Here is a 27,588-nt window from a genome sequence, read left to right as displayed (position 1 = left end):
GTGTGATGGAAACGCGTTTGCTTGTAGCTAGATAAACAATTGGTGGAACTACCACAACCAAAAGACAAAAAGGGAAATGAAGGAGAGTCGGACTGATAAATAAGAGATGACAGAAAGAAAAAGGAAGAGAGGAAGAATAATGTAGCAGGGCCAGTCATGCCCCAGTGCTTCTACTAATCATGCAAACAAGGTCACTGTCCACTAGAGCCAAACTGGCAGGCTATGTGCATGCCACTGAGGCATTGCTCTCTCTCTTTCTCTCTTTCTCTCTCTCTCTCTCTCTCTCTCTCTCTCTCTCTCTCTCTCTCTCTCTCTCTCTCTCTCTCTCTCTCTCTCTCTCTCTCTCTCTCTCTCTCTCTATTTTGCAGTGTCTTTCTCCTTCTGTTCACTCATTTAATCAGACATACAGGCAGCTGCCCACACACTGGAACACAGGCATTATCGATGGTTGTACAGTAAATGATATGCGTTACATTATTTAGCTCACATTTGATCAGCGGGGGAACAAGCATAACTGGAGGGCTGGGTTGTTTTATTGTTTTGACTGTTTATAGGCAAAGCTAGACTCTGATCGGGATTTCTTTAGTGGTATCTACTCTGTACTCATCTTTTCCGCATCCTTGGAGTGATTAGTCCTTTTTTCATGCCTACAATATAAGGAATCCTTGGAAAGAGCTTTCATTTCTTTGAGGCTAAACTGAAACTACCTCATGATTTACATGTTGTTCCTTATAGCATGTTCTGCTTGCATCTTTGACAAATGATATAAAACACCTATGGTTTCAGATTTATTTTCCCAAGTGCATTTGTAACTGTCAGATTCTCTCTCTCTCTTCTTCATGTCCTTCCTCTTTGCTCTTTCCCTCGCTCTCGTACTCGTGCAGATCTCAGACAGATAATCTCATGTTTCCTTGCTACTCTTAATTGGCCACATTGTGAAGGAAAGACAATGTTCCAGTTTTCAAATGTTAGTGGCAATTTTTTCCCTGCAGAGTCCAGTAGAAAGAACAAGAGGATAATAGGAGGCACATAAGGCGCAGACATCACGTAAAATCAACTGTCTTTTTCTGTTTTTTGTCTAGGGTTCTGTCCGCACCGACGCTATTCACAGTATACAGTATTTGCCTGCTTGGTATTTAATTAGCATAAGCGCGGTTCAGGCACTGAGCCTTCATGGAAAGGCTTTTGTAAAGGTGATGAATGAAGTCATTTTTCGATGTCATTTTCCTGTGTTTGTCTTTGATCCCCGGTGTGAAAAGGTTCTTTCTTCACCTTTCATTCAGCCCCGTGCAGGCTGAGTTTAGTCTTTATTTTCCATTGTTTGGAGATGTTGCAACCGTGTCATAATAGATGTTTATTGTTAGGAAATGTCTTTGTGACATATTCATGAAACTAGAATTGACACATCAGGTGAGTATGATTTTAGAAGTTCTGCTTGTGTTTATTGGTTATTAAATATTGTCTATAGTTTCTTTCTACAGCAAAGTTAAAATTTTGGCCTTTATTATAACTGTCCCGGTGGCTTCTACAGGTCGTTGAAGGCTGTCGCTCCCGTCAGCGCAAACTATTGTTTTTGCACTAGACACACACTGATAAACGGTGTGTTGGTAGCCACAAGTTTGTGATTTCTGAAAGAAGATTAGAATCAGCTCGGTTGTTGACATGGTTTAACACTGTGATGACATACTACATGCAGTAAATATGAAGAGCCATCCATCACACACACATAAACATACACTGACCAATATTGTCCCAATGCCCCGAAGGCAAAGGCTTTGTATGTGTTTATGGCCTTGACAGGTGCGAATAAATCCCACTCTCCTTTTCTCCGTCCTTGTGCTTTTGTACTTTTTCCCCTGGCTATGTTTTTCTCCCTTCTTCTTTCCCCCAAATCATCCTTTTCCATCACCCCTGCAGCTCAGCTTTCCATTTCCGTGCTTGTTCGTTTTAACCACATTGTATTCGTTGTATATGCTCTTTATCTTCCTCCGCCTTTGATATTCTCCACGCTGTCACCGTTTAGAGAGGAGTATGAAAACAATCAGCGGAACAACCAGTTCAGCCCAGTTTCTTCTATCCCGTCTTCCCAGTTGCAGTCTACCGGGCAGATGATAAAGACTTAAAGTTATGCTCCTGGTTTTGGTGTATACAAATGCCAAATTCCCTTCCAGATAGGTGTTTTGTCCAAGGTGTTTGCCCGTGAAACACCTAAGGGTTGCGGACGGGGGAGAGGAAGAGTACTAACAAGGGAGATGTTGTCAAGATTCGTCACAGTCCTCTGGTATAAAATGCCAGTAGCATGCTGAACAGGAGCCACAGGGGAGGAGACATTAGCATGTTGTTTATCTGGGTATATGCCCCTCTGTGTCTTGGGGCCATTTTAGCTCGGCTGCATGTGTTCAGCTGTTTTTCAAACAGGTGACCTAATCAGGTTATAATTAGACCCAGGTAGTTGGACATAAGCACTTGTTTGCTGTTCTTTGGTTGCTGTTGCAATGATGAATAGGTACATTCATGGACTGTATACTTTGAAAGGTATATTGTATCTGCCGTCGACTGCATCAATTAGCACATCTTAACATTTCCATGTGCATTCAAATGGTATTAGTCACCTCCCTCCCCCTCGCTCTTCTCAGGAGGTCTGCGGTCGTGATAAAGTAAAACAAAGGTAATTCTTTTATCACAGCTCCCTTTGTTTTCGTCTTCAGCTTTGTTTTCTTTCTTTCCCTGTGTCCTCTGTGTTTTATTCACAGCAGTGTCTGTCGACACACTGAGTGGAAAACATGAGCTCTACAAAGATCATCTCTCTCTCTCTTTCTTCTCCTCCGCCCACCCATGGCAATGACCCATTAGTAGTCACCACACAGCAGCCTTTTTTTCCACTAGGTGTCTGTGATGATCGGAGCTGGTACATCTGTCTGTAGGATTGCACGCGTTTGTTTTTATGTATACCTCAAGATAAACCCAGGTTTTGTGATTGCAAGCCAGTTCTATTCACAAATAGATATGTGTATCTAATTATTTAATGCATAAAGGGAGAAATAGAGAGACTCCATTTAGTGCCTCCCACATCATATTAAGCTATGATGCGGTTTTTAAAATGGCATCTTTAGTCATTTCATAATATTCACCATCATTTAGTGACTAAAGTTACTCAGACATTGAAATTAGCAGCACCCCTCAATTTATAACAAAGTCACGCTCACTTTAGTGTATTTAACCATACAAAGACTATATTTAATATAATTTTCCTCAAAGGAATAATTATAGCAGAACTCATTCAGTGCACATTGTTTGTTTTCAGTGAATGTTTGTCTATTCATCATTTGTGCCAGGAGCTGGTACCCACTGAACATAAATAACTCTCTAATCTCTTAAAAAAAAAGAGAGAGAGAGAGAGAGAGCTCATTGAGGTGATGTGATGAGCCAGATGTAACTTTAGAGCTCAGGACACATCGAAACATTAATGGATGTCAAATAACATGTTTTTTTTATTCAGCTACTACAGACACTGCTTTATTGTTGGACTCCAAGCCAAATGTGGGCATTCCACACACTGGGATAATGCCTTAGCATCGTTTGGGATGTGTAAGCTGGTTCTTCTCCCCTTATCATCTTTCTGGGTTTAGAGATGTCTGATTATGTCCAGACTGCAGCAATTCCAATAACAATGTAAGCTTGGCCTCCTCACCAAGTGGTTTGGCAGATATGGAATCTGTGCAAACAGAATCTGATTTGTGCCTGGCCAGGGCTCCAGCCAAGCATCACTGAGCTAACTGCCATAATGCTGGTGATGGGTGTTGTAAAACTGTTACCTACTACAAATTATCCTTAACTGTTTTGCCTTTTGTCTAGCACCATCATCTGCTTTTAGAGTTCATTGCAAAGATCCAAAGTTATGCATGTTGGTAGAAGAGAATGGATTGATACTTTTCAATTAACCTGCAGACAATAAGACTCCCCCCAAAAAAAGTTTTATAGTCACAGGTTTGCAGTCATTGGTTTAGCTTCATTGGCTCATCTAGTTGGAAAGAGATTAGCAAAGTCTTGATGAAGTCATTATCTCAACTGAGTGAACATGTTTACCCCACAATTAAATGACTTGATTAGTACTTCACGATTGTTTGCATCGCAGCAAGGTACAAATGTTTACCTTGCACTGTTAATACTGGTCATCCCTGTGTTAATAACAGCCAGTTTGATTTATCGTGGAAAAACATGTACGATGATTCGTATTTGCATGTGAGAATTTATTCCAGAGCCACCTGTTGCTTTTTTGAACTTATGGAAAACTCGCTTCCTTTCCATCTGAAAGCCGAAGCATAACTAGTTGAATCTCTCTGCAGTTTTGCATAATTGCTTCTGCTGAGGTCTGTTGTTCCATTTATTAATGTGACATGTTGTTTTTACTGAGGAAAAGCGCTCAGCCTGGGCTGTTGTTCCAGTAATAAATGCTTTGCTTCCCTCCCCTGTCCTGCTTCCTCATATACCAGTTGCTCTGGTCATTATTTGTGTGCCCTAACTTATGCAGAACGCATTTCTTGCCATATTAATATACACCTATTTTCAGTTGGACAGTGTTTTTTTCCCAGTGGCTGTATAGTGGGTTCTTTTTTCATTATTCATTACATGATACGTAATTTTTAGTGAATATATTGGCATATATCCTGAACTCTTTTTTTTTTGCTACATAATAATCGTGCAGCTATAGCTAGAAGTAACTGGCATCTAACTGACTTTACCATTCAGCCCCACCCCACGCGTGCATTTGCTTGTATAGCCCTGCTCTGGCCCCCTATTTCAAATTTCCCGTGTGATCAATACTTCCAGCAGACAGCGCCAAAGCTTCCCTTATTTTTTTTTTCTCTTCCCCAAACAGAAGGTTTCTCATGCTGTCATGTTTGTTTCTAAAGTTATTTACTTGTTCGCTTCTCCCTTGATTTCTTCTTTGTTCCTGTGTTTGTCTTGTGTGTTTGCTGATTGGTGGTGTGATAATTACAAGTAGGATTGTGCCGCAGGCATTCCTGTATGCTCTGATGTTCCACACTGAGCCATTGTTGTCTTTATTGGCTGATTAAAGAAAACAAATACACATCTGACTGTGCTGAATAATGACACAACTGTGCAGGTTTATAATATGTGAATATGCAACAGTTTCCTCCAACACTGATTTAATGCACATTCTAGACTCTAGTATTCTTTTTATCTTTTACCTAAAACTTTATCTTCTTTGACCTCAGCACAAAAAGTTTCTTCCTCCTTCTTTAAGAGTGGTCAACACATGATCTAAACTTTCACTGGGCTAACAAGACTGTGAGATTCAAGAGAGGGGAACACAGTAAAAGACATTATTAGCCGCTTTAAAAAAAGCTACGCCTGTCATATCTAGCTTTTCTGATACAGAAATGTCTGCATCGATTGGGCTGCGATTCCCTCCCAGCCCTGCCCTGATTCAAGCAGTTTGAATCGATGCAGCTGTATCTTAGACATTAAGCCCAACGTATTGATTCTAGTTGGTGAATTGTGACACCCTGTGTGTGTGGCGTGAAGACATATGTGTGTTTGCTTTGATTTCTTTCAAGGGTTTTATCCACTAAAGACGTTGGATGTGGATTTTAGGCATGTCAGTGTTGTGAAACGTTTTTACACCACATAACAAGCGCCTCCTGTTCCACATCTGCTCCACCTGTTTCCGTAGGTCATGGCAAATGCGAGTGTGGAATATCCATCCATGGACTTGTGTCTGAGGCGAATACCTTGTCAGCAGGACCGTTTTAGTCTGTGTTTGCTGATGCATTCATGTGCATGATGCATGCATGCTTTTATTTCAGACTTAGAATGCGTGGCAATCCTTTACTTAGTGTTTGTCCGTGAGCCACTTTCAATATTAACCCATTCAATTGTCCACACCACCATTGACTCTATCCGGTGTTAAAACAGAACATGTCGGGGCGGTCATGGATCACTATTGGCCCCATGGGTACTCTCTGAAGGACTGAAATGAATTACACACTTAGGCTGAAGCTCTCAAGTCCCCTCCAGCCAGACCAGTAAGGATGCTTTTGAGTAAGGCCATTAACATAGGCACAGGTATTACACAAAGTGACTGGTAGGTGATGTCACACAATCCCAGTTTCATCGCTCAAACTGATATTGTCACCATATGGGCAGGAATAGCAGGAGTAATGAACCCTGAATGGTTCACCTGTAATAAAAGATTTTGCTCGATGACTGCAGCTAAAGCTAAAGTGGATCATTTTATACGTGAGGTTATATATTATGTTTCACACGGAATGTGGTATATTCACTAACTAAAGTTAAAACACTGTTTGTTGTTTAAGCTAGTAATACTGTAGCTACTGTGGTAAGAAAGGACAATGGGACACTGATGAAGTAATTGTAGACGTGATATTAACATACAAGTATCCTTATGAATGTATAACACAGGTGTTTAGCCTCAGCTTGTGTCTCTCATGTTGCTCTCAATATCAGTGAGAAACTGTAATTCAGTGATTACAAAAATCTAAATCAGTACATGCTGGTTTATTTATTACTTTTTTATACTGCAGCACAAAATATTTGACAGCACTTACATTTCAATGGCATTTCCAGCCATTGGAAATGTAAAATAAAAGCCATCGACCTCTGAAGGTTTACTAAAGGTGATGACAACATTATTGGTGTAGTAACTGATGATCTAGAGTATTGGCTGTGTGGCTGAAATGCAAGGTAATATATGAAAGGCCTCAGCTGGGTGTATTGTAAATCTTTCAGACTTTGTGAAATAGCACTCTGAGGCCTTTATGAGGTCAGAAATGTTTAATATGTTGAGTTTGGCAACATATGCTTGGTTGAATTTAGAATTAAAACGCGGTGAACTCTGGTGTCTTCAAATCCTCAATCTACAAAACGTACGGCCACAATTTAAATGTGTTTTCTCCACTTAAGGGGGACACACCTCTTCACCCAGCTATTGATTGGAATCGGTGAGGTCCAATCTCATCAGCAGCACTGTCCTTGGCCTACTGGTGTCTGTCTTGCAAGGGACTCCGGGCGTGTGATGAACTACAGCTAGCTCGGGACAGATCCATACCTTTTGAGGTGATTGTGTTAATGTGTTCCCCTGAGCCATGAAGTGGGCAACACTGTGCTTCACCGTGTGATTTGTCCACCGCATTGATTAGAGGTTAGTTAAATAGAACAGGGCTGACAGGCCATCAGTTCTACGTGCGTGCTCGCTATGACATGCATTTGGCTCCACACGCTGCGCTAAACGGCTGTGTTCATTTACATGTATGTATAAATGTGTTATTATATGTTTTTCAGTTGTGCGGCCCACTGATGCATGTATTTTTAATTGCCAGGCCGGTAGGAGAGTTAAAGGATGAGAAGGATGAGGCCTCTGGACAGATGCTGCACTAAACTCAGCCGTGTCATCCTGTCACTTCATTTGTTTTCCCTTTGACCACCTCTCTCACTCTCTGGGCCCGCCACTGTCTTTCCATTTCTGTTTTTGTGTTAGGCTGAGCAGTACTCGCTGACCTTCACTGGGACACAGCCATGACTCTAATTGCATTGATATGTCAGTGAGCTCCAGTGGCTGCAGGAGAGCATAGCAATATTACCCCAAAGCACTGTGGTGCTGCACTGTGAATTTAGCTTTCTTCTCACTGATGGATCATGGAGTCGAGCTGTCTAGAAGGGACAGACAGGCCAACACTTGTATACACAAAAAACTATCCTGGTTGTGTTTTTTTCCCTGAGGCAGCGTGATGCTATGGGTACCAAAAATTGTGTTCTTCTGGGTTCAAGGTACAACAAGTACCCTTATTTAGCCATACAGAGTCGGTCACCCCTGGAACTCTAATAGAGGCAGAACCAATATGAATATAGTTTTATATATGACTGAGGCGTCTCCAGCTTCACCTGTCTGTGTAATTTCACTATAAGTAGGTTTCATCAGATTTGTGCGGTGGGTGGGTGTTTACACACACACACACACACACACGCCCTCAGCCTCCTGCACGTGTGTATCATGTTTATTTAGTGTGTTTGAAATCGAATAGAGCCATAGAATTATCATATTGTTCACTTCAGTGGGTATAAATTGTGAAGTTGTTGTCGCGGCTTGCGTCAGTAGGTCTCTGAAGAGGCCTCATTAATGCTAGGTTAACCTGAGACTTCCGTGTACGTAATATTGAATTCCACTTAGTGTCATTAGGCTTAAACAGCCAGATGTACTATGCACAGTCACTACATACAGTCTTTACAGTATATACTCTGATATTTCTATTCTTAGGTAAGTTGTAATGTTTCTCCTTGTCACATATTTGCATTGACTGTTTATTAATATAAAATGTATAGTAGTTAAATTCAGTGTAAAAAAACTGTATAGTGATTATAATGGCATAATCTTATTTTACATGAATTAATTCTTTTTGCTGTTTTGTTTGTTTTAGTCAGACAAAACCTCCCAGAACAGCTTTATTCCCACACAGTATATCAGTGTTGATTTGTATTCATTTACTTTTAAATTGGTCCAGACCTCTTTGATATGACTGAGAGTGTGCTGTCACAAGCAGGCCACATTGCAGTCTGTCTCCACTAATTTTGCTGCCCTTTGTCAAATGTCGGGTCCTTGCTCACTTTTTCAAACGGTAAACCAGTTCCCCAAAAAAAAAGAGAAATCTGTTGTTTGGTCGTCCCTGTGATCCCCTAAGATAAAAAGTTGAAGGGCCATTAGGAGGAGTGAGAGTTACAGTACCAGTATTCCACAGTTCCACAGAGCAGAGGAGCAGAGCAGAGTGAATGATCTAAAGGAAACAGGAAGAAGCGTGTCGTTGTTTGAGAGGGAGAGAGAGCTAAACCCGTGTTGATGGAGACAGGCTGGTTACCAGATGGGTTTTGTCAGAGGGAGAGGGGAACAGAGAGAGGGAAATGGTTAAGAGATGGAGGCTGATGTGGCTGTCTGTAATGCGATATGGCAGATGCGATTTTATTTTTAGGACACAAGGCCCCAGAACGATAGGTTTTATAGGGTTTTGAGTGGGTTGATCTTTTTAAATATTCAACTTCAATGAAATATGGAGCATGACTCCGGGCTGTTTGGAATTCATAAGTCTGTTTGGCAGGACTGGCCGTGCATATTGAGAGCTGTCAGAGTCGGCCTGAGTGTTAAACACAAGTGCTAAGCTTGCAACAGAAACAATGGCAAAATAAGACATACCTCAGTCCAGGACAGAAATGGACGTCCTCTGTGGGAACGGAGGACAGACGCTGATTCTGTCTTGTATTTCGCTTTTGGGTGTGAATGTCCACTAGATGAAGAAGCGATGCTACAGTAAATCACCGATTGGTACTGTAACAACTGACAATGGCCAGAAAAACAGAAAACACAATAAAACTTATATATGTTGCATAGAGTCTTGTCCGATTGCGGGTCATAGCGGCTTGTTGACTGTGGTCTGTGCTGGTCCGGAGCAGGCGCCGAGCGCTGACGCCTGTAGCGTCTGCACGTTGTTCGCGTGCGTTCAGACCTGTAAATCATAATAGGAAATGATGTTGAGTCCCTTTCGCGTTGGTTTGATGAACCAATTGCATATAAATAATACAGGCGCGTTTCTGATTACGTTCACCTCAGCTGTGTTAACATGAGCATTAACGGCCATCCTTCACGCGGCCGCGTTTACGGACGGCACCGAGCTCCGAAGGCTGCACAATCAATGCGCGTTCTGTCTGTCACTTCACCGTTTATTGTTTTCACAGAGGATTCAAAATCCTAAATGACTGAACAGCGGTTGGGACTTGACCTGTATTTCATCCCTGAGCTGCTGCTGTATACAGTAATAAAATCAGGTATTAGTCCCTTTTATGTTGAATACTACATTTGCATGCTACAGCATAATTAGTTTTGAATGTGCTCACAATCGAGTCGTCTCCCTTTGATTGCAAAGGAGATCAGTAAAATAAAAGCTTGGATGCCGTTGCTGGCTGCGCCCTTTGTAGTTCCTGCCTCGAGTCTGTCTCTGTGCGTCTCTTCTATTGTATCAGCTTCTCAGGGAACGAGTTCATTATTCTTTGCGACCAAGTCGCTGAGCGCTAACGCAGAAACGCGCGCCTCTGTGCGTTTGTCTATCTGCAGATGCATTGGGTTTTGTGTGTACGGAGGCGTGTGAAGGATCAATATTTTCCTCTCCCAGTGTGACAGGTGTACACTGCTGGAGAAAAGCAGCTGATAGGAACCCTTAGTTAGTGTGGAGCCACTGAGGGGAATACATATGCATTAGTCCACGGCTGCTGGGGATATTTACCAGCAGTAACCACACAAACAACAACAGGTAGCGGAGCCTGAAACCAAGACATGTTTAATTCATGCCAGCGGCAGCAGAGTACACTGGCTGTACACCTGTATCAGTGAAGTAGCCAGTGCTTATTAGAAAAGTCTGTGTGCATCCGTGCGCGCGTGCACGTGTGTGTGTCTTTGCCTCCGCCTCCATGCAGTGATGTGTGTCTGTCGGGTGTCGGGCTGCATGTGTCTGTGTGTGTGTGCCTGCGCGCAGGGGGAGACTGAGAGGGAGTGACGGACAAAAACAGAACCCAGGAAGTGATGCTGTCCCTGTGTGGGAAAACATTCTCAGTCCATTACCCTGCATGTAGATATAATTAGAGTAAAGCAGGAGTTAGAGGCTGCTCTGCCTCAACCATCTGCCAGATGCAGTTCCTCTTTGTTGTGCAGCCTCACAGCTTCGTTTAAGATCATACCTCTCTCTTAATGTTTGGTCCCGTTTGGTGAAAATCCTACATTTGCATGCAGTTGCGACACGTACGTGACCTGGCGCTTACCTTACCTTCTATAAATTTGAGTGTGGTTTAGCAGAGAATGCGGATTTACAAAGCTCAACTTTCTGCTTCTCCCGTTTCCTGTTATCGTGTGTCAGTGCAGTCAGGAGCTAAAAGGCCATGATTTCTGAGCCGGTAGCTCAGCATTAAAGTGCAGCGTGTCCCAGACTGACTGAGACTGACAGGGCTGTGGAGAATATCAGCCTCCCTCTGATTTGATGTTTTCTGTATAATAAACCTCATTTGCGAAGCACAGATGTGTAGAACAGGACTAACATCAGGATTCCAACCTTTGGGTCGTGAGCTGTGTTGCGTCTCAATGCGAGTGCACCTGTCAGTTGGGTTTATGAATACAGTGTTATTCATGTAGAGTTCCTCATCGCTGCCTTTCATCGGCGAGGTGTAAAACCAGATGCGTTATGTTGTTTATTAAGGGTAGCCGTCGTGGAGCCTCCTGTGCCGCGTGAGCCGCCATTGTGTGAAGGGCAGCAGCAGCAGTAGTGGGGGGACCAGGCTCACTTTTGAGGCATTGTTAGATGCACCAAGGCGTGCTAATGCAATGTTATGCTTGGCTGCAGCTCACAGTGACTGGGGTTCACACTGAGGGGCAGGAGACGTGAGGGACATCCAGCTCCGTCCTTTCATATCGTCCACGCGTCAATTTCCTTCTTTCTTTTTAGTTTCGAGCACCCCGGCCCCACGCCTCGCTCACTTTGTCATGTACACTTGCTTTTAATATGACTCAATCATGTCTGTTTAGGCACTGAAGGTGAAACGTGTTGACATGTTGTCACAAGTGGGTCCCTCATACACACATTTGTGCCCAGACCCTTGCCATGTTCATCTCAGGAATATTTACAAGGCTGTTTACTATAGATTGGTGTGTAGATGAGTCATAGTGACCTATAAATGTCACGTAACCTCTTTCCATCCTTCTCTGAACCAGTTTAGCCCTAATCCAGTTTGCACATTTGAGTCCATAGAATATTTTAAGGTATTTACTTACCGTTTAATGGCTTTGTTTATAATTGAATTATATAAAGTTTTTTGCTTTTAAAAATAAAAGGCTGCTAAAAGGGTAAAAACAAATTAAAGCCCTTCTATTTATGTAAGCCCCACTCAAAAGGACAAAATGTGTAATAGTTCTCCAAAATTACTGTTGAGCCTTTACAAATTGGTTGTCTATTTCTCTCCCCCCCCAAGACTGACTCACTGTCACTGCACTCCATCTTGTGCCTCTGGCAGACCTGACAAAAGGTCACACATGTCCCCAGGACTGTCACCAAATGTTTTATGATCAGTTAACATCCTGTCGATTTCATAGATTTTAAAGAAATGTTTTTTTTTTATCCAAAGACTTCAAATAAAGGTTCCAATATCTTGAAACATTTGTTAGGTTTACAAAAACAAAACCATAAGTGACAAACCCGTCATGAACGCATACGTCCTTCTGAAGGGCCACTGTGTGCTGTTGCCTTTCTACGAGCGATCATCGTGCTGTTAGGTGTGAAAGAGCAGAGACACAAGAGGAGGGCATGAAATCACATCTGAACGAAGGAACACACTTTGATATGCATTAGATCAGGAGCTGCACCAGTGCTAGTTTGCACATTACCTGCAGGGATTGTTAAAGTGCTCTTTCAACAATCTATCCCCACTCGTCCTCTTTTCTCCTCTCAGCCCCGCTATTTTTCTGCCGTCTATTTTAGGCAGGTCCAAATTACAATCATTGCCTCCGAATCATGCCACTGTCTCCAGGCTGTTTATTTTGCCCGTCTTGTCATCTTCTCACCCATCATCCCATTTCTTCCACCATTGTCCCCCTTCGCTCAGTCCTTTCGCCGCTTGTTTCTTCGCCTCGTCTGCTGTTTTTCTTCTATGAGACAGAGACGCGAGACCAGTCTCTCTGCACACAGTCGACTGCCATAAACAAGTGGGGAACAAACCTTCGGTCGCCACTGTGTTGCCAGGTAATGAGCGTTAATTACAGCCAGTCCAATGCACACAGGCATGCTAACGAGCTGTCTCCAGCTTTTAGCTTTTAAAAGACTCATGGGGGAGAATCACACACGTTTATGACACTCTAAGTTTTCAAGTTTTAAAAGTAGCTTTCCTGTTTACCCATTTTCTGTATTCATAAATGCATTAAATCACAGTTGTCCACCACAAAACACACAGTCTCAAGCTCACAAAACAAACGGATCTGACCCCTGTGGCATTGTACAGCCATCCATTAAAAAAGTAGTTGTTTGTGCTCTGCTTCTTCCACACTTCTCACCATCATCAAGTCTGTTTTGTTGCTTCACCTTCCAATCATTTGTTTCTGAGCAAATGTGCGTAAATGGCAAATCCAATGTGTCGCAGGTCTGTACTGTACTGTATGTACATTACAGTAGCAACGCTTTTGCCTTTGGCTCCTTCTCTGCATAGTGTTGTTCATTATTTTCGAAATGTTACAGACCTAATGATCAATTGGGGATTGGTTCAATGAACGCATTGGAGAAGTGACCTCTTATAGTTTGTACGACTATGTCTAACAGGTGAGCAGCACATGCAGTGTGTTGCGTGAGCCTGTGAAGGATGAACAGGAAACAGGAGGAGATCGTGCAGGTCTAGTGCGACTCCGTGCCCGTTCTGCTCAAACACACTGCGTCTCTGACGACGCTTCGAGTCCAGAGACAGGAACCCACAAGGCCGCCGTTACAGCGATCGCTCATTTAGCTCAAAAAACTAAATTGAATCGCGTCGTTTCATGTGTGTGACCCGATTCTTGTTTACAAAATCGACTTCAGATGTTCCACTTATAAATGCAATAAACAGGGCAAACAGTCATCACTAGACAGAACACGCTGCCAAGCTGACTGGCTGCGCTGTGTCTTCTGACGGTGTGTTTGATCTCGCTAACTTCAACTTGTTGTCATTCAGTCTGCAAAGAGGAAGTCACTTCACTGGCTGTATTTCTTGAGTCTGCATGACTTCTCTCTTCTTAAAGTGATCAAATACAGCAAACTTCATAAAAGTGGAGAGACGGGGGGAGGGAGCGAGAGATGAGAGGAAAAGCTCATCTGCATCTGTATTTGAAGTGGCAAATGCAAATGGACCAAATGATCTGACAAGAGGAAAATGTGGATTCCTCTCTCCAGTTATTTGCAGACAGGGGAAAAAAAGAAAAGCTCGTTTTTTTTTTTCTCTTGGAGCCTTTTACATTTCAACCAAATGCAATACTCACAGACATTAAATGAACCACCATGGTTCCATCTCCAAATTCCCAATGATGTTCTCAGACCATTCACAGCGGTGATTAGTCTGTTTAGTCTGAGATTATACTTGTCTTCTGCGGAATAACCAGCGTCAGTAGCTGGTTTAAAGGCTGTGGGCTGAGACTTGCAGTTCAAAGGTACATTTTGCAGCGAAGCTGAGAGCAAACGAGACACAACGAGCCTGTCTACCAGCTCGTTTATCACTATTTTTTCCGCCGTTCTGCCGTCCAGCACAGGAGAGGACGGCGGCGGTGGTCTGAGGACTGTGATAGACCCGTAGCTTAGCAAAATCACACTGCGCTCGTGCAAAAAACAAATACCAGTCTCTAGACGTCCTCGTGTGTTGACTGTTTTCCTCCGATTTCGTAACAGACGAGTTCATCGTCAGCGGCGGTGGCAGGCGGCGCTGCATTAGCCTGCTAACTTCTCCAAACTTCAAGAGCGCACCAGACGAGCGGAGGGAGGGAGAGATCAGTGGAAGCTCATCTGCATCAGGCGAGGCTGCGAAAATAAATGCAGCAAGTGATCTTAAATGAGGAAGGGTGAACTCCTCTCTGCTGCTATTTGTGGAGGGAATAAAGTAGAACCTTTCACTCGCGTTTCTAATATTGGACAGGGAGTGTTTCACAGCCTGGCAGTTTAGCGCTAGCTATCAGAATTAGAGCGGTACGTCAAACCAAAATGGAGGAATATTTGTCCCAGTCTGTCGGGTGGCAAATTAAATATAGGAACTGGTATGTGTAAATACTGTAACAGTGAAGTGTTGATGGAAATCTCACCTGCAGGAGCATCATCCTGAGGCCACGAAAAAATAATGACATCAACAAAGCCTCAAGTCAAAGGCAGTAACTGAAGCAGAAAGCTGCTTTATTTACAAGGACATGCAGCCATTGAGTTTTGTGGGAGATAGACGGATCACGGAGGCCCTGCATCCGAGGCAAACAATGCGCAGTTGCCAAAATTTAAATTAAAACCGTGTCCTTCCTGGGAACTCTCCAGCATCGTGTGCTTTTTTGTGCTTTGCTGTTTATTGTAAGGAGGAGCCCTGAATGATTGCATATATCAAAGTGTATTTACAGGACTTGAGAAGAACTCCTACACACGCGGTACGTGGAGAAGTGGTGTGTAAAGCCTTTTATGGTTCCAGAGGGAGCCTGTGCAAAGTCTGATAAACTGTAGCAAGTCAGCGTTGAAAGTGGAGTAAAATGGAAGTAAAGGTCCCAATCGTTCCTGACCGAAGGCCGCAGAGGCGCCGCACCTGAACCTCCGGCGGAGCCCTGCGCACGCGTCACAGTCCACGCCAAATCGGGTGATTTGCCATCTCGACCAGAGGGTCGGCGAAGCCCTCGGACGAAAGTGGTGTCAGCTGTTGGTTAAAGCAGCGCAACCTGCCATACGACGTGTTCTACATCCCTCAGACGTGTTTTACAGCTCGGATGAAGGCGCGCGCCGAGACACGAGCGCGGCTTCAAAGGCAGGAGCGGCTAGGTGTCATAGGCGGGCAGAGTGAGAAGAACTGGAGTTGCCAGCACTTTGATCATGTTCAGCACTAAAGGCCAGAGCCCCGTTAGGAAGAAAAGGAACCCACTTCTGGATAAGAGGTTATACTGAAGTGTGTGGTTTTTAATCTCCTTTTGAAGTGTAAATGCGCATGTATCGATACTGTACTTTTTATTTCCCTCCAGCGTGCTTTCATTTATAATTATTAGGCATTCACGCGCCGCACAGCATAATTAAATGATAATTCATGTTAATACATACCCAAATAAATGTCAGTTCAAAGAAATTTGTCATAACTGATGTATGATAATACCCCCTCAGATGTTCTTTCTCTTCACCATGACAGAAATGGCATCAGTTTAAAATTTCGACAGAAGTGTAAACAAGATATTAAAATGCAAAATCGCTGATACCACAACTGATACATTTCCCAACGTCTCCTCTAGATGTGTGGTGTGATGTTTTTTGTGGTTAATAGGGAACAGTGTGTTTGGCGGAGGCACTGATCAGGCCCGTCCTGGGGGCTGGATGACAGGTCTTTAGAGGGAGAAGAGAGGACACCGGGGACTCTGGAGCAGGAGGGTTGACTTGGTGGGGGAATAATTGTCGTCTTTTGCAATTGTGACTGCAACAACGGGACGAGCGAGCAGAAAGGAAGAGATAATGAGAGGAGGCTTGGATTTTTAGCCGTGGTAAATGTTCAGTCACAGCAGCAAGGCAGCACACTCCGCTCATTTTGTCCTTTTAAAAACCCCCTTTGCCGCTTGTTTGCCTAACGAGTTTTGGTGTGTGTGTGCGTGTGTGTCTGCGTGCGTGTGATTATTGACTGCTGTGGCTTAATTTTGTCGTTCTCGCTTCTTGTCCACTCTCTTGCCTTCCTTTATCCTTATTTATTTGTCAGAGCGCGTGTTCAGGGACGTTCCTTGTCATTCGTCAGTGTGGCCCATAAAACACGCTGTCATGACTGGCCAAGCTCCAAACTCATTACCGATTGGCTGACAGAGCGGGTCGCTCGGTTCTGCTCCGCTGTGTTTGACTCCCGTTTGCCAGATATTCCGGGCTCGCGAAACTTTGAATGCGGTGGTGTCTTTCCTGGCGCCACTCCCCTCAGCCCCCACGCTCAAGGTCACATGAATATGGATTTAGCCTCTCCTTCCAGCACATACTGATGATGAAGTCTAAGATCTACTAAGAGGGATTATAATTCAGAACGTAGGTCTGATCTTGGCCGACGCTCTGTTCCAGTGTCTGTCTGGCTGTGTGTTTGAGTTGGAGAGCAGAGGGAAGGGCGGGAAGCTGACTAGAATGGTGGATGGTGAAGTGGGCTCGGAGAGGAGGAGGGGGAGGGGGGGGCTGGTTGGTGAGGGATAAGAAAGATGAAGAGTACTGCTGTAGGAGCGGAGAGCCGAGATGAACAGTGGAGGCAGGAGAATGGATGATGATGGTGGAATCGGGGGAGGTGGAGCTGGGTGGGAGGCTGTCATGTAAGAGAAAAGGGAAAGAGACTGGGAGATTGGAAACGGACGACGTACAACGTTATTGAGTTTCTGTTGCGGTTGATCAGCCATATCCATTTCATCATATTGAGCTGGCTGCGTGCCACCGTCTGCTGCAGAGAGTGTGTCCTCATCTGCTGTGTATCCATCCAGACTCAGCTTGTTGATGTGTGTGTGTGTGTGTGTGTGTGTGTGTGTGTGTGTGTGTGTGTGTGTGTGTGTGTGTGTGTGTGTGTGTGTGTGTGTGTGTGTGTGTGTGTGTGTGTGTGTGTGTGTGTGTGTGTTTCTGTTTTGTTCTGCATGTGCCTGTACTTAGCAAAGTGCGTCTGCTCTTCGATGATTTATGCTTTTCCGTCCTCTTGCGTTTGCTGCTGTAAAACTGATGCTATGTTTTCACCCTCTTCCTCCTCGCTGCATTTCATCTGATTAACCCCTTCCATTGTCTTCACTTAACCAGTCGGCCACGCGTCACCTTCTCCTAGGCCTCCGCTCTCATTGTCATAGACGCGCTCACTGTTTTGTTTCTGTATCTCACTCACAGACAACAAGGCACCTTTACAAAGGTCTCGCTCTAGGCAGAATATAAATGTGGGCTCAGCGGCGGTGAAGGCTCCCCCCGCCAAGGAGGTCCATATCCAGCCCGAGGCCCATCCATCCGCAGCGAGGGCCAAGACTGCTGCGTGTACGGAGTTGGGCCGCAGGTCCGGGAACGCCCCGGGTCCCGGCTACGGCCCGGACAGAGAGAGGGCGATAGAGAGAGAGAGGGAGACGCCCAAACGTAGAGAAAAGGAGGCTGGAGCGGAGCCGCCGTGCTTCCAGCCAAGCTCCACTGGGGCTGGAGTCAGCAGCTGTGGCACCAACGGAGAGTCAGACGTGGAGGCTCTGCTGGCCAAACTCAGGGCCCTGTGAGGTTTGTCTGAAGTAGCATGTTGTCCACAGGAGAGTATGTTTATATGAGCATATAATAAGATGTAGGTATTAAAGGAACATAGAGGTTTTCCAAGCTTAATCGAAATACATTTCATGATATCATCTTTGTCTGAGCCGGTCACACGCTGGTCCACAGAATGTCATCAGGGGTCACGGGAGGTCACGTCATAAGACAGACACTGATTTATTGAAGTTAAACCCACGTGAAATACGGCCAAACAGCCTTTGTACCTGATCCTCAAAGTGCACTGCCAGTAACACTTGGCCACGTTCCTAAGAACAGGATCATAATAATAAGAATAATAGCTTTTCTCTGAAATTAAAAGATGCAATGTTACCCAGCACTTTCGCTGTAGTCTAGACATATGTAGTATTAGATAGAAATGCAACAAATAAATATATAAATACAGTTTCCTATAAATCTGTTTTGTTGGTGCACCTTCATCCTATTATTATCATACATGTATTGAATTTTTTTAGGCACATTAGCTATTTTCACTTTCATGTTTTACTCACAGACCATTAGTTTATTTGTTTTGAGCTTTTAATTATTTTCTTTTTTCGGGGGGGGGGTGATGAAATGTCTTTGTTATTCACATCACTGATATGACTACTTTATATTGTTTGCATCTAGATTCCATTTTTATAGAAAGCACGAGGTGTCATTCATGTGCAGGTAATTGCATACTGTACAGTAATTAGATGTGCTCGTTGGTTGTGGTGGCACTGATGCTGCGGCTCATTTTCAGCAGGAACATTTAAACGCACTGATAAAGTGTCTGATACGTGGAAGCGGTGGGAACCGGCACCGCTTTTTTCTTACATTTTCTGCATCTAGTACAATGTGTTGTATGTTTATTCATATTGCTCACTTTTATAGCCTGATTAACAATAAAAAGAAAGGTTGTGTATTTTCTGTGTGAAGTTATTTTCCTTTTCTTATTTAATAGGTGTCGCTCAAAAAATTTCTCCTACATAATAACTTGGTGCTGATGGGCAAAGGGAGACAGAGTCCTCTTAATGGATGGTTGCTACAGTATTTTGGGAGCAATTGTTCATAAAATCTGTGCCAAGATGTTCAAATGCGGTAGATAAATCTACACTTTTTACCTCCTTGTATCCACTCGTTCATCAATGTCTGTCGATGCACTTTGCTTTAAACTGCTCACAGGCGAAGGACAACTATCTGGCAACCAGTTAAACCAGTAGCTGACACGTCCCCCTGCTGGCGGTTCCTGCAGCTTCGACGCCGGCGTCCCCATCTGGAGCAGAGCCAGACACAAACACCTCCAGCGCTGCCTCGACGGACGGGGAGGAGCAGTTGTCGTTAACCGAGCTCCTCCAGTGGCCCTAATTTAGCCGCAGTTCGCCCCGACACGCTTTTCACCGAACAGTTTAAAACCAAACCACTTTCTTTTTAAGGTCATCTGTGGTTCTCTGCGAGGAATGGAACAGCAGTCGCCTTAGTTGATACAGCGGCTTTTTGTACAAAGCTCTGCTGCACAAAGTTTCTCTTTTATTTTATTGCCTTTTTCTTCTCTGTGCCGCTGAGAATTACCTCCATGTCTATTTCTGCTGCTGCAGTTTGTTTAGTTTATTTTTTTCCTCTAAATATTAGTTTGATCCAGTCAACTGTACGTGGGTGTTCTCTAATATCTTTCTACATATTTCTAAGGAATGCACGCCAGCTGGAAACACACAATCCCCAAATCCCTGCTTTTTGCCCATCGCCTGTTTGTTTGTGAGGCCAGCGGGAAAGCGACCCGCTGAACTCACAGGCACCACAGAAGAAGAGCAGAGTGAGAGCAAGGAGGTCGGCGTCCCCGCCACGAGCCTCATCTACGGGCCCAATAACGTACAGTACAGGAACCATATTGAGCAGCAGATTGCAATTTGCTTTCTTTGATTGGAGATGAAGTTAAAGCGCGTTTGAGGATTTGTAGAGGAGGAGGAGGAGGAAAGTACAAAGCAGATCAACACATTTGTCACCATTTCGTTCTCCCAAGAGTAAAAGATTGAGCACCGCAGTATTTATAACTGCCTGTGCACATCATGCTGTGGATTTTTATGGCGCAAAAATCACTTTCTATTTTCAGGTTGTTTGGCAGAATCATTTTCTAATCTACTGCTGATGGTGTCAGTCACAGTTGCAGATGGAGTTCAGACGGATGGAGCTACTGTACCCGTCCCGCTCTGAAAAGTCTGTTGAAATGCAGCTAATTCGCCTCAGCAGATGTACTTTGGATTCTTCTGCCAGTGGCGTGTGTGATGTTCATTCATGAGTCATACGCTGGGCCGTAGATGTTGAACTGTACGTATCCGGGTGCGTTTCAGGTCTTTAAAGGCATCACATGTCACAGCGTGGCTTTGACTTGGGCCGCTCTTTGTTGAAGGTTAGTGGAGGATCATGGTTTTGGTTAAATGTGGGAAAGGTCACCTCTCCCCTCGTCGCGCTTCAAGCCGGCGTTGTCTTTATTCCAGTGTTAACCATCAGTCTTCTCGTGACCTTAACTCCTCTGACCTGTGTAACGTTGGCCCATAAAAGCACTCATCAGGCTTCAGTTGGCAGGAGCTGACAGTGTAGGAGAGCAGATATGCAGATGCGGTTCAGAAAGGACTGCAATTCGTTGTGTTGGCAGGAAAAAGTTTCCGAATGTGCCAAATACGAATGTTCTCGTCGTTGGTGCTCTGACGATGGCGGTGAAGGTCCCGCTCAGGAACAGGTCACAAAGTGTGGACTGGATTTTATTCTTTATTTACGCATTAATGAAATGTGTCCAAATAAGGAGAACTCTCTCAAATTCACTTTGACTCGGTGAGAAGTGTTGCGTTTCCTCCAAATGTATTTATATTTATACAGCATTTTAGCATGAAGGGCACAGGGTGAGCCGCGATTCACTAAAGACATGAAGCACTCTTCATGTTCCTGGCAGATGATTTCTTGCTCGTTCATATGTTCGGAATCAAAAAGGAGAGCGGTTGTAATTTGCTGTTCATCGAGGCTGAGAAATGGGGCTGCTCCTTAAAAACCCGTCCCGCGGCGTCTTCGTCCTCTCCTCATCCGTGAAGCTGTATTGGAACCCGACCAATCAGGGTGAAGCCAGGCCGGGTCACCTTGCTGTCAGGCTCCCATCCAGAAGCAGATGTTTATGGTGGTGGAGCAGCTCCACAGCAGCGTCACCCGGGGACGCGGCGCCTCTTGCTGTGTGTTTTATTCCTGCTGGGAGATGGAGCCGGCGCGGCCTCAGACGGCGTCTCCGTGTCAGGACAAAGTGCTGACGCGGTGTTTGTGGCCCAACAGTTAAGTGAACGATGGCTTGCTCCCATCTTTATTATTCCGCCTTCACTCTTATCTCCCACTTCCTCTTGCGGTGCTGTGTGCTGTGCTTCCTCTGTGCTGGGGTTACCTCCATCTGTCACAGCAGGTGTGTGTGTGTGTGTCTTTTGTTTCTCGTGTGCGATTCTTTGATCACTATTGTGCTCTAACTGCTGTAAATCTGTGCCCTTTCCTGTTTTTTGTCTTTCTTCTGTCTCGCAGAGACGTCGGCTGTTGTTTTTCCTTGTTGTTAAGCGCAAACCTCGCCACTTTTCAAATAAATTGCCTGTATTTGGCAATCATGCAAAAATATCACACCAGATATTGACTAGCTGTGGGTCCGTCCTGTTGTGCGGGTGATTTATTCCTTCCTCTAACAGCTGAGTGATATCTCAGCTGTCTGAGCGTTCTGCATGTTCGTTTGTCTGAAGTCACAACAAATTAGCAAGGTTTGGCTGCGCTGTTGTTTTCCCCAGCAGCGGCTGATCCGGATTGGTTGCTTTCTTGATATTTTAATAAGTCTGGCTTGCAGTACTGGAGTCACAACCAGCGTGAGCTCCAAATAGTGCCGTAAATAGGAAAGGAGTAAAACAGCGAGAGTCGCTAATACTCCAGATGAGATGGAAAACATCAGCCAGGTGGAGGCGAGCTTGACAAACATCGTTTGTGTGACTGCACGTGTCACCGTGTAAACTGACAGGGATGAATGCATCGGAGTGGCTGCGCGTCGCACGCAGACTGGCTGCGCGTCGCACGCAGACTGGCTGCGCGTCGCACGCAGACTGGCTGCAGCCCCGTCTCACCTTGTTACAGTGCGTCATGGACCCCTCGGGGGCCGCGGCGCGGAGCAGACCCACCACTGTTAAAAACACTGACGCTTTGTTTGCGGTGACAGAAGTGAGCACATCTGGCTTTGATCACCATGGCGATGGTGGCGCACAGAGAGACGGGGACGCGTTCACAGGGGAATCATTATCCTGTTTAGCGAAGCCTAATGATCGACAAAGGTGTGGCACCTCGGCTACATGTAGCTGCTGTCCTTGTGTAAAAACGCACACGCAGCCAAAAAAGCACCAAAACAGCCAGACTTCTACAGCACCTACAGTACGGGAAGAGGAAGAGGAGAAGATGAGAGGGGACATGAGGGGCCGTTACAGTGCGGCCCTGAATGTAGCCCGCTATTAAAAATCAAAGTTCCACTCGTTAGTCATTAATCACACAGGCGCGTAATTGCTTGTAGGCAGCCTACAAAGATAACAGAGGGAACTGCAGGGGAACTGGTGAAGACAAACACAAAGAATGGTGTTTGATTAGAGGCCCAACAAACCGCCTGAGCCACATCGCGGCGCTGACTCCCTCGAGTTTGATTAAAAAGAGTCGTCTTAGAAATGTTAAACTTGGTGAAATTCTAATTACGTTCCTCATTAACCAGAAAAGTCCAGAATTTAAAACAGGACAGTTTCTCCGGCGTTTGTCTGCACACGGGTCCCTGATGAACGGTGGACGTCCGTGTTCCAGCTCCGCGGCGACGTGGACGAGGCCGTGGGCGAAAGAAGGGAACGCTTCAGCTGTGGATAAATGAAGCGCCCCCGTTACAAAGCAGCGGCGCCTCGACCTTGACCTCCACGCTATTCACCACAACAGCGACTGAGACGTCACCGCGAGCTCACGCCAACACACAGAGGAGGAAGTGGGCGTGGCCTCGCTCAACGCATCCTTCAGGGGCCGTGATTCTGATCCAAGCCCAGCGTCACCGGTACCAAGGAGGCGGATCAGGGTCAGCGGCTCCCTGTGGAGACGCCTGCGATTCTCTGACACCTGTCAGTCAAGCTGCTTTATCACATCCTTCCTGAACCAATCACAACCAAGCTGACGTTACTGAACCGCTATTTATTATTAAAGATGAGTCTGTTCAGTTTGATTATATTCACAACATCTGGAGAAAAAGCAGCGTATCCACTAAAGAAACAATGTAAATGAGGCTTTATGAAGTTAAATGAACATCATTCTCATGTGATCTGTTGGTTCCTATAGCAGCTGGTATGAGTGCAGCATGTAAAGATCTATTCAGTTACATTCAAGCTAAGACGTAACTTACACTAAGGAACCTACCAGTTGTCAATCAGAAACTCACACGTTCCTTTAAACCCTGCAGAGACACGCCCGTCTTCAGAGGAGCACACATTCTTTCTGTACCAGTGACTTTTTTACATCAGCCTTAAATTTGCATTTCCACATCTCAGCCAGCGTCTAATGCCCAGACTCTAATAATTATGCTTAGTGTTAGTATTTTTATGCGCTGAACTTCATCACGTGAAGCCATTCGGGGGCTTTGAGGAGGATCCATTCCCTGTGTGTGTGTGTGTGTGTGTGTGTGTGTGTGTGTGTGTGTGTGTGTGTGTGTGTGTGTGTGTGTGTGTGTGTGTGTGTGTGTGTGTGTGTGTGTGTGTGTGTGTGTGTGTGTGTGTGTGTGTGTGTGTGTGTGTGTGTGTGTGTGTTGCCGCTACAGGGGGTCAGGCGCCGCGTGCTGCCAGGAAGTGAACCACCAGCTGTTTAACTGCTACTTCCAGATATTCAGCCCCAGGTTGCTTCCATGAAACCCACCCAAAATAACACATCTGCGCTGATTCTCTTCATAACAGCCCGGTGTTTAACAGCAGCCGACAGCCGGCGCTGCTAATTCGTCTGTGGCGGCTGTGGCTCACAGGGAGCGGTGCGGGCAGCTCGGCTTATTGAACCCGGACTCCGGCTTGATTAGCATGCGGACGCCGCCGTCTGTACACATCACCTGAAGCACACTCGGGCGGGACGGAGCGGCGAGACGGTGCGTCCTGAAGGAGCCGCTGCAGTCACCTTCATGACTCCACGTCCGACGCGTGCGACTGCAGACGCAAAGAGAGAAAAGCAAAGGAACAAAGACAAAGTCGTCACCTTCTGGCCCCAGTCTGCATTTTTCAGCCTCCCAGTTCACGAGAGCGTGCCCTCCTGCTCGTGTTCGCTCCCACACAGTTCACTTAGCACAGATGAACTTTTTGGTGCCGTTTGACTTCGTGGAACTGTAGCTAATCGTGGAGTTGTTATGATGGAGGGTACAGTATCATTATCCAAAGAAACACAAGTCACCGGACTGACCTTAAGAACACAGACCTGTAAAAGTGCCGTGTGCACCGGTGACTTCCACATCGATCCTGTGATCTTTATGTCTGCTGTTGGGCAGCGCGTGTGTGATGATGTTTTCTCTTTTTAAATCATGACCCAGCGGCTCTGACACCACGTGCTATCGATGCCATAATCTCTGCAGCTTTAAAGAATCCAACAGCTTTTAACAACTTCCCAGAAGTTTAGAACGCTGCTCCTAAAGGTGCCTCCCGTCGCATACAAATCCCGAGTCGGTCCTGTGTGTCGCGGTGCACGTGGGCGTTTGTCCTGAGATCAGAGAAAAGCCGGCGAGTCAATGCTCGGCGTTCACTGAATCCCAGCCAAGAAGAGGGAATGGCTGCATATTGTCCGCGTGCCGGATGCTGTTTTGAGGCTATGTCTAATGCATGTGTTCACATGCAAACCTTCAATGTTCCACTTGTTTAGCAAATTGCATTAATGCAGACGGGGCCACTGTCATATTTGCCTAATGAAGGAATTAAGATTAAAATGAAGTTTAGGGCTGAAAGCTACAACATGCTAGAGAAATAAACAGCTTGTCTCATCTAATTTGCAAATGTTGTAAAGTGTTTTTGAAATCCCTTTGATTTAGGACCTCTCTGCTCTGCAATGTAAATCAGCCGCTGAATAAATGACTTCACGGCTTCATTAATATGTATGTCCATGTCAAGGCTGCCTGCAATCTGATGTCAACAAGATTTGGGACAAACTGGGCTGCTTTCTTGGACGGACGCGCCGAGATGCGCGCATTGTTGCAGAAGCAAATTCCCACAGAATCATCAGCGGGGATTACACGCGACACGAGGATCCAGTCGGGGCGAGCGAGCAGCAACACGCGGACACAAAGCCCGACTCGGGAGCGGGACGAGCGTCGGTTTTGGACGGGAGCCCGGGCGTGGGAACGCGTCCCAGCGGCGTTCCACATGGATACACAGCTAATAGGAGCAAGGAGGTGGTGTGTGTAAATGAGGAGGAGGAAATGGATGACAAAAAAGAGAGGGAGGGAGTGAGGGAGGGCCCGCGCTGACATTCAGGCTGTGGGCAGGAAGCCCGTTCACCCTCCCTGACGCCTGACAGTCAGGTCAGACGAACACACACGCGTCCGGCCTGCAGATCCTGGAAGCTGCGTGAAAGTCGGAGCCGCGCCTGGTTGGGAGCCAACCATCGAGGCCTAATTGCTCTTTCATTACGTGTCATACTGCAGAGCATTATGGTACAATTAGCGAGCGATGCCGCCGCGCTTGTGCGCGTACGAGGCCCATATTGTGGGTTCGCGTGTGAGCGGAGCAGCTCCGCGGGGTCGACTTTGATGTGTTTCCTTGATTGTGTCACACTGCTGTGTGATTTGGGGCGCCGGGGTCAGAGCGTCTGAGTCAGCGGCAGCGCTGCTCTGGGAACAGCCGGGCTCCCGCTCGTTTGAAATCGCAGCAGAGCACGGTCCGTCTCAAGCATCACACCAGCGCGGGCGCCTCGGAGCCCGGCGACGGCCAGGACCTCATCTGCAGCTCTGGGACGCGTGTCAGCGGGTGCATTTCATTGCATTCAATTTTCTCTTTGGAGCAATTTTGAAAAGTCATAGTCAAGTTATATTTAGATTTTGAAAAGGACGATGAAAAGTACACTGAAGGTTCCTGATGCGGCGGCGGCGCCGTCTCCGGGCGTGTTCGCGCTCACGCAGGCGTTTTCAGGGGGTCAGACGGCGTGAAGCAACGGAAGCATGTCCGCGCCTTCAGAGCATCACTTAATGCGGCGGCTGATTCCAACAGAACAGTGTGCGAGCGCGAGCCGCGCTTCGCTCGGCTGCCATGCGTGGAGGTGGCTGAGCAGCTTAAATGAGGGCTTTAAGTAAATAAATGCCACTGATGGTGGAGCGGCCGACTTACTGCTGGAAAATCTATAAGTGAGAACTTGTTTTCTTCCACTGCAGAATATCTGATTATTCGTTCCCCAGAGTGTCTTGTTTTGCTTTGATTTCGTTGCTGTTGAATTTCACAGCGTCGCTGGACTGCGTAAAATAACTCCTGCATGTTAGAATGTATTGATGGACAGTGTTCCCACTGCTTTCTCTTTCTCTCGTTCTTTTCCAAAGCGAATCTAAAACAGCAACACGTCTATTTTTCCAAATGTCATCCAGCCGCTCGAAATGTATATTTGCTAAATCATAAAGCACTCAGTACTTGGGAACATGTTTTTACTTCCCAGTATATTTCGTGTGAGCTGGTGACGGCCAGTAGGACCAGTATTGACAGTAATTGTACCTTGAGCTTTGGTCTTTACCCAGTGTGAAATACATAGAACATACATGTACAACCTATAACATTTGTTCAGCTCAAATGTAAATGTGAATTTTCTTTTCATATTTTTATTTGCATGATATTTTTGGGTGGGCGGCACGGTGGTGCGGTGGGTAGCACTGTCGCCTCACAGCAAGAAGGTTCTGGGTTCGATTCCCGGAGGCGGACCTGGTGCCTTTCTGTGTGGAGTTTGCACGTTCTCACCGTGTTTGCGTGGGTTCTCTCCGGGTTCTCCGGCTTCCTCCCACGGTCCAAAGACGTGCATTAGGTTGATTGGCTTCTCTCCATTGCCCGTAGGTGTGAGTGTGTGAGTGAATGGTTGTCTGTCTATGTGTTGCCCTGCGATGGACTGGCGACCCATCCAGGGTGTACCCTGCCTCTCGCCCGTAGCCAGCTGGGATAGGCTCCAGCACCCCCGTGACCCCGCACTAGGGAGTAAGCGGTTAAGAAAATGGATGGATATTTTTGGGTCTTCATCAAATTTGCTTGCTGGTGTTTCTTGCTCCCAGTGCTCTTGTCTCCAATAACTTTTTAAATCAGCCATTCTGTCATCCGCTTTAACTGCAGGGTTGTCAGCTCCCTGTTTAAAAATTATTTAGAGCTGACAGCGAGTGGAAGGAAAATTAAGCCCTTTGTGAATAAAATCCACATACTGTATGTTGGCTGCAATGAATAAAGACGTAGTGACTGCCAGACGCTTTCCTCCTCATATACAGTACGCGGCTCCAATTAAAGCAGGAAGCTTTGTCTTGCTGAGGAGAAGCCCGGCTCATTTACAGTTCCATTTCCCGCAT

At 45.7% G+C, this 27,588-nt stretch overlaps 1 protein-coding gene across 3 annotated transcripts in view; it reads left to right on the top strand.

Moving 5' to 3' along the window:
• LOC114852343 (protein diaphanous homolog 3-like) overlaps positions 1-18,936 on the top strand; it is a 110,987-nt gene extending 92,051 nt beyond the window's left edge. For all 3 annotated transcript variants that reach the window (XM_055507432.1, XM_055507433.1, XM_055507431.1), the window contains one exon: positions 17,637-18,936. In XM_055507432.1, coding sequence (XP_055363407.1) covers positions 17,637-18,004 — 368 coding nt within the window. In that variant the 3' untranslated portion in view covers positions 18,005-18,936. The remainder of the gene's footprint in view (positions 1-17,636) is intronic.
• Positions 18,937-27,588: the final 8,652 nt, after the last annotated feature.

The sequence above is a fragment of the Betta splendens genome, chromosome 3 (assembly GCF_900634795.4).
Source record: "Betta splendens chromosome 3, fBetSpl5.4, whole genome shotgun sequence".
NCBI lineage: Eukaryota > Metazoa > Chordata > Actinopteri > Anabantiformes > Osphronemidae > Betta > Betta splendens.
This window is presented reverse-complemented; position numbering and strand designations above follow the sequence as displayed.